Raw genomic sequence first — 17,051 nt, forward strand, 5'->3', positions numbered from 1 at the left:
TAATAATATATTACATCATGTTTGATCATACTCTTAATGAAGGTGTGAAATGGTTCATATAATTAGTCCATAATCTTACTTTGTCACTGGTGGTTATATACGGAGCTGGAAAAATGTGATATACAGGTATGCACATGCCTTAGTGAATGAAGATGTGTCTGTAGTAGGTGGGTGCCCCAGTTGTTCCTTGCTGAACATGGTCTAGTTGCAATGAGCTTTTGTTTTGCAGGATGGTATATAAAGGGTTTAGAATATATATATATATATATATATTACCGCGTGGCTGTAGACTTTTTCTCACCCTGTCGGTGGTCTTAGAATAGTAGGCAGGATTTTTAGCATACGCTTTACTCTTTCCACCATTTGTATTTATAGCTTAGCTTGCAAAAGGTTTTGCAAACCATTTATACAGAGGCAATTCCAAAATGCAGAATGTACCTATGTAAGCGCTCAGTTAATTTTCTCTAGAGGATCCCATAATTCTCTGGTTGAGTTATCCAGGTAAAATATTGCGGTAAATGGATTCCTCGTATCCTTTCAGCACACGAATGTCTTCTTCCTTCTAGGTACTAACCACTCTCGCCTCTTCTTGGACTTGATTCCGAAAGTTAAGGACACCTGTTTAATTGATATTTTGTCAACTTGTTTCATTCACTTGCTGAACAAGTTATGTAGCGTTAAGGTGTCATGGGGGACAAACTGATTTATTAAATACTTCATGTTCAATTATGGAGAACATTTGGACCTATATGGTCTTTCCAGGGATCTGACCAGGATGGAGAATCTGAGGCATTGCATATATTAAGAAAGTTACAGAACTAGAAGCACCAAAACACATCCGGCATGTACGATCAGGAGGATACATATAATCACAGTTGTTTTGTACTACATGAAGCAAGGTTTTTCCAAACAATTACAGCTTACCACTTAGTGGTGGCAGACATTTTGTGGGCTGAACCTACATCCATGAGAATGCCGTCTATCGCTGACCAGTGACATCACTGAGATACTTCATGACTAATATTCATGTGACCAGGTTATTAGTGAATGGTTCAGCTGTATTCTAAAGAATGCCGACAATTCTTTCCTGAAGTGTGTAGGTGGCAAATGTGTTTTATATAATGTGATGAATATATGTAACATCTTAAACATTAGAATTGTTTCTCTTTCTGGGCAAGTTAAAGTGCACTGTTGTCCTTTGTTTTATACCTCATATATTGTGTATCATAGTTTATTCAGTGACTGATGGAAATTACAGTACAGTGCATATATGGACATTACATGCAATTATGTGGTCACTACACAAATGTAATAAAATCTAAAATTACCAATTTTACTTTTGTTTTTTCTTAAGATTATTTAAACGTGGGAAAAAGGGAAAGGAAGAGCTGATAAGGGGTCCTGTGTACTCAGTATTGTTTGGCAATATACAATCTAGAGTCCAGATTTAGATCCACTATGCCATTAGTTTCCTAATAGCCAGTTGCCTCTGAATCTAAATCACCAAGCCATGAACACCGGAGAGTGTTCAACAACACAGGATATTGATACAGTCAGTCTGCATAAGTTTCTGGTCGTGACGTATTCGACCCACTGGTTACTTCGTCTTTGGGGGTTAGTATTGGACCCATTTTGCAGTCATATGACCAGGTTGAATCTCGTGATTGGCACTTGTTGCCTATGTAAACGGAGCTCATCCTTATAACTGCGTCGTTCTGCCAATTAGGTGATGCCTGCTTTTAACCCTGTTTATGTTCCCACGGTATTTAGGCATTAGCAAGACAGGCTCTATTTAGTGAGCCTTCACCAGATTGCTACCTGCTTATCAGAAGTGCTGTTGCCTGGCCTCTACCCATTCCTCACGTAGGAGTAATCACCATGCAGTTTTCCCCCGGGCAGTCTAGGTGGACTTTCGGTCAAACAATGGGCACCCACTTAACCAGGTAAGGGAACGTGGTCACCTTAGGATCTAGGTTTTATGGCAACCAGTGCGGCATAAACTTGTAGAACTATAGCAGAAGAGGTCTTTACCTATAGCAGCCGCCTTTCCCGTAGAGACATGTTATGCTCACAGGTACTCGGATTCCCCCAGGACTTACACTCAGTGTAGTACAAGTTTATGTTCACACGACAGCGTACAGGTACAGGAGGTAATACACGAAATAGGGACTGTCCATAGATCTGCGGAGTGGACCGAGCACCGGTAGAGACCTAAGGTGCTAGCTGGGTCAGGGTCACGGGCAAAGATTCAGAGTCCATGGACAGGCAGAGGTCATACAAAAAAGGCAATCTGTAATGATACCCTTCCTCGCTCCCCCGCCGCTCCATCGGCACTTCCGGGTTCGGCGGTCACATGACCGCAAGAACCAAGGGTGGGGAATTCAAACAGACTTCCTATATAAACAGCGCACACAATCTAAGGTTAAACAACAATACAGCACAGAAGCAGTAGCTGTACTGAGACAGAACGCTATAACCGGCAATGAGGCTCAGTCCTCACTGCCTTGAATAGTACTAAGGGCCAATCAGGGCAACCCTGCAAGTGCTCCCAGAGCTAGCATAATTAATTACAGGCCCTGTGGCCAATGAAAGAGCAGAGTGCTCAACAGGGTATAAACTAATCAGCCAATTGGCTGAGCCTTAACAGCCCTGTTCCTCGTGTGCCTTGCTGTTTGACAGCTGGCCGGGCAGGGCACCAGGGAGCCTGAAGCGTCCCAGTTGTTGCCTAGGCAACCAGAACGAGGAAACATGAAGACGGCCGGGACGCCACCAAGAGAAGATGGACTCGCGGCGGTGCCTGCGGCTGCTGACACTAGGTATCTCAAATCCTGTCTCAATGTAACCCATTACAGATTTCTTGGGGGAATTTATGTTGTAGACCGATTGGCACTTCCTACACTTCCACACACACCATCTGCAGCACTTTACCACCTTCTTCAAAGACGAAATCGACACCGTTCCAACACAATATTTCTTCATGCCAGATCCCATTCACCCCCCCATTCCCTAATCCACCCACAGTTCATTCTCTCCAGTAACCGAGGACAGTGTCTCTGCATTCATCTCACCATTAAACCCTATAACTTGCCCTCTCGACTGTTCCCTCCCAACTTCTCCACTACCTCTCCCCCAGTGCATACCAAACTCTAGCTCACCTCTCTAACCTATCTGCCTCTACTGGCACATTTCCATCCTTTAAGCATGTGCTCATCTAACCAATCCTAAAGAAACATGGGATTTACCCAAACTCTCCAATTACTGTCCTATTTCTCTCCTCCCTTTTGCCTCCAAACTACATGGGCAACTTGTGTACAACCGCCTATCTCAATTTCTCTCCTCTCGCTCTACTCAACTCTCTGCAACACGGCTTTTTCTCCTGCTACCAAGCTCTGTTTCACTTTTTCAGGTGGGTTCCTTAGGGCAGTACGAGAGTTGCGTGTGTTAGTTTTTAGGACTTTTGAAAATATTTAGATCTACAATTCACAACAATGTTGTACTACACAAATGTTGTTAAGATGCTGCCCAGCTTTTAGACGGCCTGCATCTCTTTCATGATCTAGTCCTGCCCAGTTCACAAGCGCCCTTTCTGGCTTGGTAAACTATTATAAACCGGAAACTATAAAACATTGCATACAATAGAACACTTCTCACATGAATCAAGCAGACTGGAACCTTGATCACCAGCCTCGGTCCACAGTCTAATCAATGATGCATTAGGACTAGTTAATAATTTTTCTTAAAGCTGCTGAATATCTGTCATTTGTATACAGTAAGACCTCCTTACTTAGATACTGTATTATTGCACCTTTCTGAATGTTTATAAGATTGTGTTTATATGTTGGTATGTTTAAAATTTGAACATTTTCAATTAAAAAAACATTTATACAAGTATGGAGGGAGAGTACATATATACTGGGCCTTCCTGGTTTAGCTCAAGGCCACAGAGCCTTTTTCACCGCTGCAAACCAGCTTGGAATTTTTGTGCATGCTCAGGGGTTGTAGAGATCAAACCTCGGCCTGTGTGTTTAAATGGGGCACAGTCCCAGAGCACTTTATACGGAAAAGCACATTTATATGGACATAAATACACCTGAGATAAACATTTCACACACACAAATAAAAAGTTGACAATAAAGGGCCTTAACAAAGCAGGCAGGGTTTTGGGGCATAAGTGTCACGAGCCGCGGCGGTACGCCGCATCTGGCGTGATGTAGCAGTCAACCACGTGCATTAGTAACAATGCATTGTTATCTTTGTGGCATAGAGTAGGAGGGTGTAGGGACATCCTCCAACTCCAGGGGGAGCTCTCGTATGATTCTAATTTGTTCATTTATATATTTATACATGTTGCTGGTTTATGATATGACCTAAGCTAGTTATAAGCTAGTAATTAATTAGGAGCCTCCTGAGGCTGATTGTCAGCCCTGTCCTCCTCCTTTCTGATTTGTCCATCAAAGTATTTAAGGCAGTGAGGACTGGGCCTCACTGTTGGTTATAGCGTTCTGTTCCCAGTATTGCTGCCTGCTTCTCTGCTGTGTTGGTGTTTAACCTCAGATTGTTCTCTTGTGTATGACCTCAGCCTGTCCCTGGATTCTGAATATTTGCCTGTGACCCTGATCTTCTGCCTGTACCCGGATTCTGAATATTTGCCTGTGACCCTGATCTTCTGCCTGTACCCGGATTCTCAATATTTGCCTGTGGCCCTTATCCAGCTAGCACCTGTCATCTCCACCTGTACTCGGTCACTCCGCAGATCTCTGGCCGGTCCCTACTCTGTGTATTACCTCCTGTTCCTGTGCGCCGCCGTGTGGACATAAACTTGTACTACACTGAGTGTAAGTCCTGGGGGCATCTGAGTACCTGTGAGCATAACCAGTCTCTACGGGAAAGGCGGCTGCTATAGGTGAAGACCTCTTCCGCTAGTTCTACAAGTCTATGACGCACTGGCGGCCATAACAATAGGTTTTACTCTTTTCCACCGTGTACATTACTTTTTGTCTTGTAAAAAGTTTTGCAAAGCATTTCTACACATGCAGTTTCCAAAAGCAGAATGTGTATATGCAGCTACGTATTTACAGTGCTAGATGAAAAATTAGGGGCATTTGTGTACAATTAAAAGCTTAATTTCCTCCAGTTGGTAAATTAACTTATTCTCTGAATGGGCTTTCCTGGTGTGAGGATACTAGGTTAATGTTTAGCTCTTTAGCACCACAAGCTAACTAGTCTGCCCAGTCTTGTGTGTCATCCCTGACCTTCCCGGTACCTCAATGTGGGTTAAATAAATCACCTAGGCAAATAGTTTGTGAAATAGACACCCTTTTATTATGTATAAAACACAGCACACAATAAAAGCACAATACTGTGACAATACCAGTGGGTTCACCACACTGCAAAGTACACACTCCTATAACTCCTCAGCGTCAGTCTCAAGTCAATTTAATGCGCGATCTCGGCTGCTAAGCCACACTCTTCATTCCTCTACCCACGTGGTAAGGACTGAGCTCAATATCCTCCTGCTTTTACAGGTCCACAAAGAATGCACAGACTGCAGAGGCTTCACACAGGCACGATCCTGAACCAGTCCAACAGGAGTGACCCCTAGTTAGCACTAGCCTGAAGAACCATCTGGGGAGGGCAAAAAATACTATTTTGGGCTGGACCCTAGTCTCTACTTGGTGGCTGGCTCCTCCTCTGGAACCAGCCCCCTACTCCCATTGGCTGCGGATCCTTGTGATCCGTCCCCCCTCCCTCCTTTCAACCACATAACAGGTGCCGTCCCATGTGTGAAGACTACAGAGTGTGCGTGGATGGAACCAGGTAAGTGGGGGGAGCATGTTAATTGAGTGAGTATTTTAATATAGAATGTGTGAGTGGGGGCAAGTATATTAATATAGAATGTGTGTGTGTGAGGGGGCAGTATATTAATATAGAATGTGTATGTTTGAGGGGGCCCAGTATGTCAATATAGAATGTGTATGTGAGGGGGGCCGGTATATTAATATAGAATGTGTGTGTTTGAGGGGGCCCAGTATGTTAATTTAGAATGTGTGTGTGTGTGAGGGGGCCAGTATATTAATATAATGTGTGAGGAGGGGGCTTATTATTAGGTGCTATTTTATTTGTGGGGTGATGGTGGGGTGATTGGACCTTTAATTTAATGCTGGGGTGGTTTGGGAGCTATTAATTGAATGTGGGACTGTTTGGGAAAAATGAGGTCTATTTATTAAATGTGATTATGAATTGATGCCTGGGAGGGTTGTGGGAAATGGTTATATTTATTAAATATAAATGCTATTTAATTTATTGCTGGGGTTGTTTAGAGGGAGGGAAATAGGTTTATTTATTAAATGGGAATACTAATAATTTAATGTTGGGTCTGGTTGGAGGGAAATAGGTCTATTTATAAAACGTGTATGTGTTACGAGCCGCGGCGGTGCCCAGCCGCCGTGACTCACCTGCGTCCCGGCCGTCGCTATGATGACCGGGACGTCCCTTCTGGGTCCTGTCCCGGCCGATACCTAGGCAACGGTCGGGACGCTACAGTGGATAGCGCCGCGTACCGGCATTAGGTGCAGCCGGGCGCGCGCTTCTCTCATGTGGAATTCATTATGACAGCCCTTAGGGCTGATTAGTTCTTGTCTCCTATTGGGCAGTGCCTATTTATAAGGCAGGGAGGGCTTAGCCTCCCTGCCGGTTATAGTTCTGTGTTTCAGCTTATAGCCTGCTCCTGTCCTTGCTGCTGTATACCTTTGTTTGGATTTTCCGTGTATGACCTATTGCCTGTCCCTGGATCTTGAGCCTTTGCCTGTGACCTTGACCTATTTGCCTGTCCCTGGATTATGAACCTTTGCCTGTGACCTTGACCTATTTGCCTGTCCCTGGATCTGAACCTTTTCCTGTGACCCCGACCCTGCTGTAACCTGACATCGCCTCTGGTTCTCCGCAGCCAGTACCCATCTCCCGACCCTCAGCTGTCTGCGGCCAAGTCTGTCCCCACCACTAGGGGCTCCAGTGAAAACCAGACTTCTGAGTAGACTCTGGGTTTTGTGGTGCTGACTGCTGGGGTTCCTAACAGTATGCTATTAATTTAATGTCAGGGTTAGTTTGGGGGAAATAGATCTATTTATCAAATATGAATACTATCATTTTAATGTTGAGGCTGGAGGGAGGCCTAATTATAAAACGTGGGAGCTATATTGATTTAACACCGTGGCTGGTTGGAGGTTTCTAAATTTCATATACCCATTTTTTTTTTCCAAATAGGGCCCCCAACATTCCAGGATTCAGACAAGCAGCAACTGATCTAAAGACACCAGCAGCCACAGTTGGTGAAATTTACAAGAACAGGTAGGAGAGAGCAGGACAGACTGCCAACTGTCCTGAATCTGGTGGAGCAGTCCTGAATTTGGGTGACTGTCTCGCTTAGTCAGGATTTGATCTTACTGAAAGGACAGTTGGGTGGTATGTCCCACTTCACAGTATACTGTTCATGATGGCAGAGCTGCGTGCACCTAACAGTAGTGCACACAGTATTGCCTGTGTATTTGTCTAAAATGATAACCATGTTACATCATAGGGCCCCCCCTGTCTAAAGTACACCGGGCCCCCGAGATACCAGCTCTGGGCCAGGGTATCAGATTGACACCTTGTGCTCTGCTCCTCCTCCCAGTAGCATCCCTCATATTAATTGTTTTAGGTTAACCCTGAAGAAAATAACCTTGTTAGGTTTGTTATTTGTTGCATTATTTGTTTTCATCATTTAAGACCTATCATTTATAATAATAAAGTGTCGCTGGGTTAAGCACTACTAAAATAGCCTATTTTTATATTGATAAATATATATTGTACCAAAACCCAACCTTTAAGGAAGGCCCACTACCTATGGGCCAGTGCGTTGTTCTTGCCCCCCGGACTAAAGTCTGCCAGCATCCTATATCATGTTCTCTCTTACCCAAGGGCTGCCTGTGGTCCTCCCCCAACAGACGTCACTATTGTGTACTGTAGTGTGTGTCCATACTTTTTAATTATTTAGTGAATAAGTAGATGAAATAACAGACCAGTGCATATTTGGACGTGACAATTATGTGCCAAATAAGATAATACAAAATATAGTTTGCAACCAAGTTGACTTTTTGTTCTTAAGATTATTTAAACAAGAGGGGCAAAGAAGGAACTGAGTAGCTGATAAGGGATACCTTATATAAAGTATGGAGTGGAATAATGAGTGTGTGTGGGGTCCACAGTGACTGTTCAGTCTGAGCCAGGCATCTACTATGCATGGTGATTTAAATAAAAGGAAACTTGCTTTCATCTAATCATTGTTCATATATTTTGATAAGTTTGTATATATGCACACACATTATATTACATATTGAATATAAAGTTCCAGTAAAAAGTTTCTGAAAACAAATTGGGACCTTGCATTCCAAGTCACAATATGACTACACCTAGTATTATTTTTGCAGCAAAATATATTTTGGGGTGGTCTGTGCCTTTTGAGGAAATAAACATTAGAATAACCTTTGATATGATTTGCTGCTGCCATCTAGAGTTGCATGTAATGATCATATATTTTGAAGCCAGTATCACCGGGAGTATTTTGAAATCTCTCCAGTTGACTAACAAAGCTGTCATGGTTCCACCATCACCCCCTTTAAGGTCTCAGAACATTTTAAGTGTATTTCCAGGGATTTTCTGTGCTGGTTCTTGGCGCTTGTACTTGTTTGATAACCTGCAATCGAAGTTAAGTAAAGAATCTCTTTCATCGTTAAACCTCAGTGTGTTGTTATTCCTTATGTGTATCAATATTTCACAATTGTAAAGTCGGACCTCAGTTTAAGTTAAACTGAAACACTTTATTTCACACACACTGCTGGACAACCGCATTGGTTATGACATCATACATTACCTAAATCACCTTCCCTGGCACATAGTATAAGACAAACGGCTCTAGGTCTTTACCCAGAAACACTAAATCAGTACTTGCCTACAGTGGTGCACTAACATCATTATGAGCTGGTTAAAGCGATCTTACTAATCTGTCCCTTGATAGGTTCTCAACTATCCCAAAGCAGGATGCGAAAACGTTAGTTTTTATAACACAGGGCACAATGAAACTGGTTCAATAGGATCTATAAGGATCCTGGACATATGGCTGTTTTCTGGGCATTTGAGCTGTTTAAGTATATCGGTCATATAGCCAGCATAATCATGCTGGCGTAAATTGGCACACTTCTCTAAATAATATCAGAACTACAGGGAATCTGATCGCTAAGGTTGTACTACTCGGAAATGTCGCCTGAGCTCTCCGCTGAGGTCCAGAGTCTGGTCTCCTTATCCTGAGGAGTAGCCCCCCGCACCTCTCCGTTGCCTGCCTACTTCATCTCCACCCACCCTGCCTTCCGCCGATTTTCAGCACCCGTTTGGCTACTCTCCTCTCTGGCCCCTCCGGCAGTGCTTTCTAAATTGGGTCCCCGGCCCTGGCCCAGCTGCCTCCACCATTCTTACCTGGCTGCATCATCGATCTTCAGTGCTTCCTGGCCCTGCCCTTTTTTCCTGTGGACTTCCATCCGGCAGTTTCCCCGGGTCCTCCCGTGCCTAGTCCGCCCGTCCGCAAGGCCTACTTCTGGTTCAATCCCCGGTCTTGAGTGCTGCTCCTCTCCACCTTGTGTGCCTCTTCCGGTCCCTAACCCTGGCCTCTAACTGCTGCCTCGTTCCACGCTGCTGTGACCGACCTGCATTGTGGCCTGTGGACCACACCTCTATGCTGCTTCAGCGATACTCCCGGTCCTCCTGACGACTGACCTGCAGTTTCCTGCTTGATGCCACCTACTGTTCCTGCTTTGGCTCCCCCCGCTGCCATCAGCTTCTACCTCAGGTGGAGGCTCGGGCCCACTCTCTGTTTGGACAGTCTCCTCCGGTCCTGATGCCTCATTACTCATCCTGACCCGGTCTCCTTTTCCAGCCTCCTGGTCTGGACTCCATTGGCCATTCCCGCTCCTCCGGTCCTGCTTGCCTCTGGCGGTCTTCCACGTGCTCCTCCCTGCTTTGGATCTCTTTTCCTGCCCCGTGCACCCCTGTGATCCGTCCATCCACCCACCGCTTGGCCTCCACTGCTCCTGTGGACTTTCATCCTGGTCCTCCTGCTCCCGTGGACACACATCCTGGACATCCTGCTCCCGTGGACAATCATGCTCCGGATGTACTGGTTAACATTCTGCTTTCCTGATTATTATGTATGCTGACTGTTATTAGCTTCACCTGACTGCTTTTGCTCCACATTTACAGTTTTATTTTATTTTATGTTTACCCTATTTGCTCTGTCTTGCTCATTACTCGCTTTGCTGTACCTTATTGTTTTAATTGGTCATTTGGTTATTATTGTTCCTCATTTACTGTTTTATCCTCGTTTCATGGAAACCTGTACACTTGTAACATTATCTGGGTGCTTCTGATGCTCCTCTACACTCTGTCCTCTCATTCTGTCCTGTGCTCTCCTTCCTCCACGCCTGGTACCGGCTCCCTGTAGCCCTCCTTTGCCACCTCTACCTTGCTTTTCACTTCTACTTAGCATAGTTTCTCTTAACCCTTATCTTATTCTTACTTCAATCTATAGTGCCTTTGCCACTGCCTCTCTGTTCTCTCCGTGCCCTACCCCGTTGTTTGACTCTGTTCCTCATCCCTATTTACTCACCTTCTGTTCTACTTCTTATCTACTTACTTACTGTTTTCTCCACTTCTGCTCTTTACACACTTACTGTTTTCTCTGTTCTGTTAGTCCTCAGCTCTGCTCTGGCCGTTCTGCCCTTTCACTTGCTCCCTGTTCCCCTGTCTCTCACCATGCCACCCCGTTCAGCTCCTATACCCATCCTCTCCCCTCGCCACCTCTATGGCCCCAACTCTCACTGTCCCATCTCTCACCCTCCCCCTCACTCCATCAACCCTGACAATCTTATCCACATTTCCACACTTCCCTCCCTCCCCTTCTCATGTGCCCTCTGGAACTCCAGGTCCATCCGTAACAAACTCCCCTCCATCCATGTCCTCTTCATCTCCAACTCTCTTAACCTCCTCGCCATCACTGAAACCTGACTTTCATTCTCTGACACCGTCTCTTCTCCCCCATCCACCTCCGCGTCTCTGTCATCTACCGTCCCCCTGGCCCCACCTCCTTCTTCCTTGACAACTTTGCTGCCTGGCTCCCTCACTACTTCTCCGACCTTCCCTCCATCATACTTGGCGACTTTAACATCCCCATTGACAACTGCTCTGACCCTGCCACCATCAAACTTCTCGCTCTTTCCACTTCCCTAGGCCTCAATCAGTGGACCTCTTCCCCCACCCACTGTCTTGGTCACTCCCTGGACCTCGTCTTCTCATCTCTGCGAACTCTCTGACTTCTCCAACTCTCCCTTCCCACTCTCTGACCACCATCTCCTCTCGAGAAGACAAGAAGACGTGTGAAACCACAACAGGTGGCATTTTATATTTAGCTTCCTATACTTGTCCGTTCTATAGCTGAATCTTTAAACTGGTAAACATGACTCCTGATCTGTTTTCTGAGCTTTGTGTTCTAATACTATCATGTCCATCACAAGAGATTAGGATGTAGCAGTAACTCTGACTATCACAATCATATGTTTTTTAATGTAACCCCAGTGTATTTCTTTCCAACAGCTTTACCTGAGAGGACAGAAATATCTGGTGGATCCCAAACCCGTATTTCTTCACCGGAATGTAGGGATCAGAGTATTGTTATAAATATCCAAAATATTCATCAACAGGTGAGCAAAATACAATCAACAGGCTGGAGATCGTTACGGAGAATTCAATTTCCTGTGAGGGTGAAACATGTATACACCTACAGATCCTGTACAGTATACATCTTCTCATATTAAGGAGGAATCAGTCTTGTGTGCAGGAGTAAACCTCACCAACACTGACTTTTATACACCCCCAGATCATACACCATATACATCTACTCATATTAAGGAGGAATCGGTCTTCTGTGATGGAGGTAATCTCGCCAACTCTGAGGTTTGTATACCCACAGATCATACACAATATACATCTCATATTAAGGAGGAATCGGTCTTATGCGATGGAGTTAATATCACAAACATCAATATTTATACACCCACAGATCATACACAGTATACATCAACTCATATTAAGGAAGAATTGGTTTCATGTGATGGAGGAAGCATTGAAGACCCTGACATGTATATACCGACTGACACACAATATACATCTACTTCTATTAAGGAAGAATCGTTCTCGTGTGACGGAGGAAACCTCACATCTGACAATATTTATACACCTGCAGGTCATACACCACATACATCTAGTGAGATTAAGGAGGAATCTGTCTCATGCAATGAAGGAAATCTTACAAGCACTAATGATTATACAGCCATAGAACAGAAACAGACTCAGTCTAACTTTACCAAGGATCACGGCCAAAATTATCAAAATCATCAGTCAGCAGATAAAACAGTCTTGTTTTCTAAATCTGGGAAGCGTTTTAAACAGAGCTCAACACTCATTACCGAACAAAGTAATGACACTGGGAAAAAATCATATTGCTCTGAATGCAGAAAAAGTTTTAACAGTAACTCTACTTGTAACAGACATCAGAGAATTCACACGGGAAAGAAACCATATTCTTGTTCTGAATATAAGAAATGCTTTAACAATTCCTCAGATCTTGTTACGCATCAGAGAATTCACACACAAGAAAAAACATATTCTTGTTCTGAATGTGAGAAATGTTTTCAAAAGTAAATCAAATCTTGTTAAACATGAGAAACTTCACACAAGAGAAAAACCATATCCATGCTCTGAATGTGGGAAATCTTTTATCAGTAACTCGAAACGTATCGCGCATCAGAAAATACACACTGGAGAGAAGCCATATTCCTGCTGTGAATTTGGGAAATGTTTCATCAGCAATGCACATCTTGTTAAACATCAGACAATTCACACAGGATGGAAACCATATTCTTGCTCTGAATGTGAGAAGTGTTTTAACAGTAACTCAGAGCTTATTATTCATCAGAGAATTCACACAGAAGAAAAACCATATTCCTGCTCTGAATGTGGGAAATGTTTTATCAGTTACTCGCGTCGTGTTCAACATCTCAAAAGTCACGGAGAAAAATCATATTCTTGTTCCGAATGTGGGAAACGTTTAAACAGCGCTTCAAATATTGTTAAACATCAGAGAATTCATACAGGAGAGAAACCATGTTCTTGCTCTGAATGTGGGAAATGTTTTATAAGCAATTCTAATCTTGGAAGACATTATAAACTTCACACTGGAGAAAAACAACATCCATGTTCTGAATGTGGGAAATGTTTTATCAGTAAAGCAAATCTTGTTATACACCAGACAGTTCACACAGGACAGAAGCCATATTCTTGCTCTGAATGTGATAAATGTTTTAACAGTAATTCAGTACTTACTGTTCATCAGACAGTTCACACAGGACAGAAGCCATATTCTTGCTCTGAATGTGATAAATGTTTTAACAGTAATTCAGTACTTACTGTTCATCAGAGAATTCACATGGGAGAGAAACCATATCCATGTTCTGAATGTGGCAAATGTTTTATCAGTAACTCAAAACGTAACATGCATCAGAAAATACACACTGGGGAGAAACCATACTCTTGCTGTGAATGTGGGAAATGTTTTATCAGCAACGCACATCTTGTTAAACATCAGAAAATTCACACAGGATGGAAACCCTATTCTTGCTCTGAATGTGAGAAGTGTTTTAACAGTAATTCAGCACTTACTGTACATCAGAGAATCCACACTGGAGAGAAGCCATATTCTTGCTCTGAATGTGGGAACTGTTTCATCAGTAAATACTGTCTTCTTCAGCATCTACGTATTCATGAAGAGAAATCCTATCTCTGCTCTGAATGTGGGAAATGTTTTGAGAGCAATTCAAATCTTCTTAAACATAAGAGAACTCACAATTTGGAAAAGCCATAGTCTTGCTCTGAATGTCAGAAATGTTTTACTAGTAATGTAGCTCTATGTAGACATAAAGTTCACCCACGGTTGAAATCTTGTGAATAAGGGAACTGTCGTTAACTCATATAAAATATCGAAGATAATCGCTGCACAGATTATGCATTTAATAAACAGTTACACAGAAACACATTTTCTTTAGTATTATTTATATGGTGTTATTTGTATTGAGGAAAGAGAAGTGAGTGGATAAAGGAAATGTTTCAAGACAATATGGACCTAGTGCTCTGATTATAGTAAAGTTTCTAATATTTTAAGTTGATCCTGGAAATAGAAATATTTGTAAGAAAGACAAGTTGTGTTTTAGGAGGCTCAACCCCCATTTGGTCTACCTGCCAATGCTTTAGACATTCTGCGGGGTGGTGATGAGATCTTTGTATTCACCTGGTCCCTATTACTCAGTTGATTTGAACAAGGTAGCGGGAATGAGACCTCATCTTGATGTCAGCTCCTTGATGGACATCATTTCATTCAGATGCAGCAGTTAAGTTTGTGTACTCACATCAAATTGTCAGCTGTTCCGCTATCTAGAATGTAAACATTTGTACTCAAGGCTTCAGGTTCACAGCCGATACTGGATCTGTAACCAGATACTGCTCTCAGGTTGGTATCTAACCTACATATATAGGCCAATGATGTTGTATGAAGAGGAATAGGAACAGGAATTAGGAGTACATTCATTTGTTGACGGTACTGCTAGTAGCAATCAATGCTCTGGATGAAGCCACGTCTAGACATCTTGTATCATGCCACATATGTAAATATGTGTGGGTGGGTGCTTTTCCTGGACGTGTTCTTACCTATTATCAGAGTATATAGGGACGGTCAAGAAAAATTCTCTAGGGTACATGGTCCTGTCTTAAGATAACATTCATACAATGATCCCTGTTAGTACAAGGACATGTCTAAATGTCCAGGACTGGTTTTAACTAGTGTCTGGGGGAGAAGGGGGTTGGATTCAGAAGTTTAATAGGCAGCTGATAGCCACATAGTGGTAGCTTCAATTGGAACATCGTCTGGAAAGCTGTGTCCAACAAATTATCCTGATTTCACTGAGTGCTATCAAAGCAACGCGGCTCCTCAGATCAAGACATTAGTCAGCAGTCAAATTGAATTCCACAGCTAGGTATCTTTTGCTTTTAAATGTATCTTTTATATTAAACATTTGTATTATACCTTTTTTTTACAACTGTTGCCTGTCAATCATTGTAATCTCACACTAGAACATCTTGTGACATCAGGCAATTACTGCAGATTATAAGAAAGGTAGCTGTGTGAGCCACTAGTATGGCAACATAATGGGTCAGATGAATTTGAAATTAAGTTGTTTTTGACTGACCACTACTTTTTTCTTTCAGCATATAATGAGGTGCCCTTGACGCTGGGATGCAGGCTTAAATGTTTTGATCAAAATATGAACTAATACCTCATGTTTTCATTTTGCTAGCTACACACAGATATGCAGTGTTAAGGATAAGCGCTGACAACAACTGTCTTTTTGTGTTGTAACCATCAGAATAGATTTCAGGGCTTTCTGGAGGGATCATTTGATAGGATACCGGAATGTTTGTATAGTGAATCCATTGATTGTGGGCCATGTTGTACCTTGTAGTAATAAGAGTAAAAATCCAGTGTGATTAGGCCTTGTTAAGGTGCTGCTTGATGGGTTATGCATCTGGGTGACTGGTCTTTCTCTAGATTTTGAGGCTACAATGACATGTAATGGATAATTATTCTCTTTGAATTGTTTATCCAATATTGAAACTTGTTTGTCATAGTCTGTAACTAAAGCCTTCTATTGTTTATTTAATGCAGCTGTGGAAGCCTAAATAAGTAGTGGAGTCCACTTGTTTATTCAAGGATTTTATGAAAAGAAAACCCATTATTATTATGTGACTGACACTGTAATTATTGTATACCATCCACAGAGAGTTTGAATGTACCTTATGGTAGACGCCATACACAAGTTGAGTTCCTATAACCGGCTAGATGAGCTTGTCACGTTTTGCAGCCACCATTCCCATAGAGCGCTTTGGGTTCAACAGTGCTTGGATGCTCCCAGGACTTAACTCGATGTAGTAGGAACTTATCTATGTGCCAGCTCTGTGTAGGGATATAGGAAATAATATGGCAGATTGCAGAATTACCAGGAGCAGACCGGAACGGTAAGGTAACAGAAGAGAATACTCTAGTTCTTTTGGAATTAAAATGTTTACTAATAAACCAAACTAGCAGGCGGTTGATGTTAACCATCATCATCAGACCTTTGCAGTGTGAAAAAAACTAAATAAATTAAAAGGGCGTGCCTCCTTCTCCCTCAAAAGTGATCTAAGCACCAGCACTCATAGCTTGGGCAGGCTTCAGCAAATGCAGGGGGACTAACAGCATGGACTTAATCTCAAGTACCGATAATTTAACAGGTGTACGTTGACACAAAAGGATACGAGCAAAGATAATAGATTGACCTGGGAGAACCGTGCCGGGTACCACGACCACTGGGAAGGATGCTGCACCAATAGGACACTGATATAACAGCTACGGATGATGGAACAGGATGGATTCAGTATCCAAGCTCATCCAGTACTAGTCTTGGTAGCAGAGTGTTCTGAGTATGATAGTAAGCCACAGAGTAATGTGCAAGTTACAAATTCCGGTGTTTGGCCAGTACTGACGTGGCAGGATGGAGCAACACAGGTACTGATAGAATCTGACAAAACTGGAGCAGTAGGAAAAGCAGTAGTGTTGGTAAAGTAATGCTCATTGCACAGCAGGAGTGAGCTTTTTGGACAGATGACAGGTCAGCGGAATAGCAACCACGGAGATAGATAATCTGTCTATAAGCCAAGTGTGCAGAATGTGGAGAACAGGACAAACGGCAAAGCAGTGATGAACATGCAATGGGCAAAATGTTCAGCATTGCTTTACCGATGGGCACAGAAAAGGGCTATTAGAAGCCTGCATCACGTACCTAATGACAGAACAAAGTAGGCTGCTGGAATGGAAAGTGTGC

General features: G+C 43.0%; 1 protein-coding gene across 1 annotated transcript in view; it reads left to right on the forward strand.

The window, feature by feature from the left end:
* The window catches only part of LOC142095481 (uncharacterized), a 117,684-nt gene that overhangs the window by 92,078 nt on the left and 8,555 nt on the right, over positions 1-17,051 (forward strand). Inside the window, exon 23 of the mRNA XM_075178425.1 lies at positions 13,236-13,859. Within this exon, the coding sequence (XP_075034526.1) occupies positions 13,236-13,859 (624 nt within the window). The remainder of the gene's footprint in view (positions 1-13,235; positions 13,860-17,051) is intronic.

The sequence above is a fragment of the Mixophyes fleayi genome, chromosome 6, assembly GCF_038048845.1.
Source record: "Mixophyes fleayi isolate aMixFle1 chromosome 6, aMixFle1.hap1, whole genome shotgun sequence".
Taxonomy (NCBI): Eukaryota; Metazoa; Chordata; class Amphibia; order Anura; family Limnodynastidae; genus Mixophyes; species Mixophyes fleayi.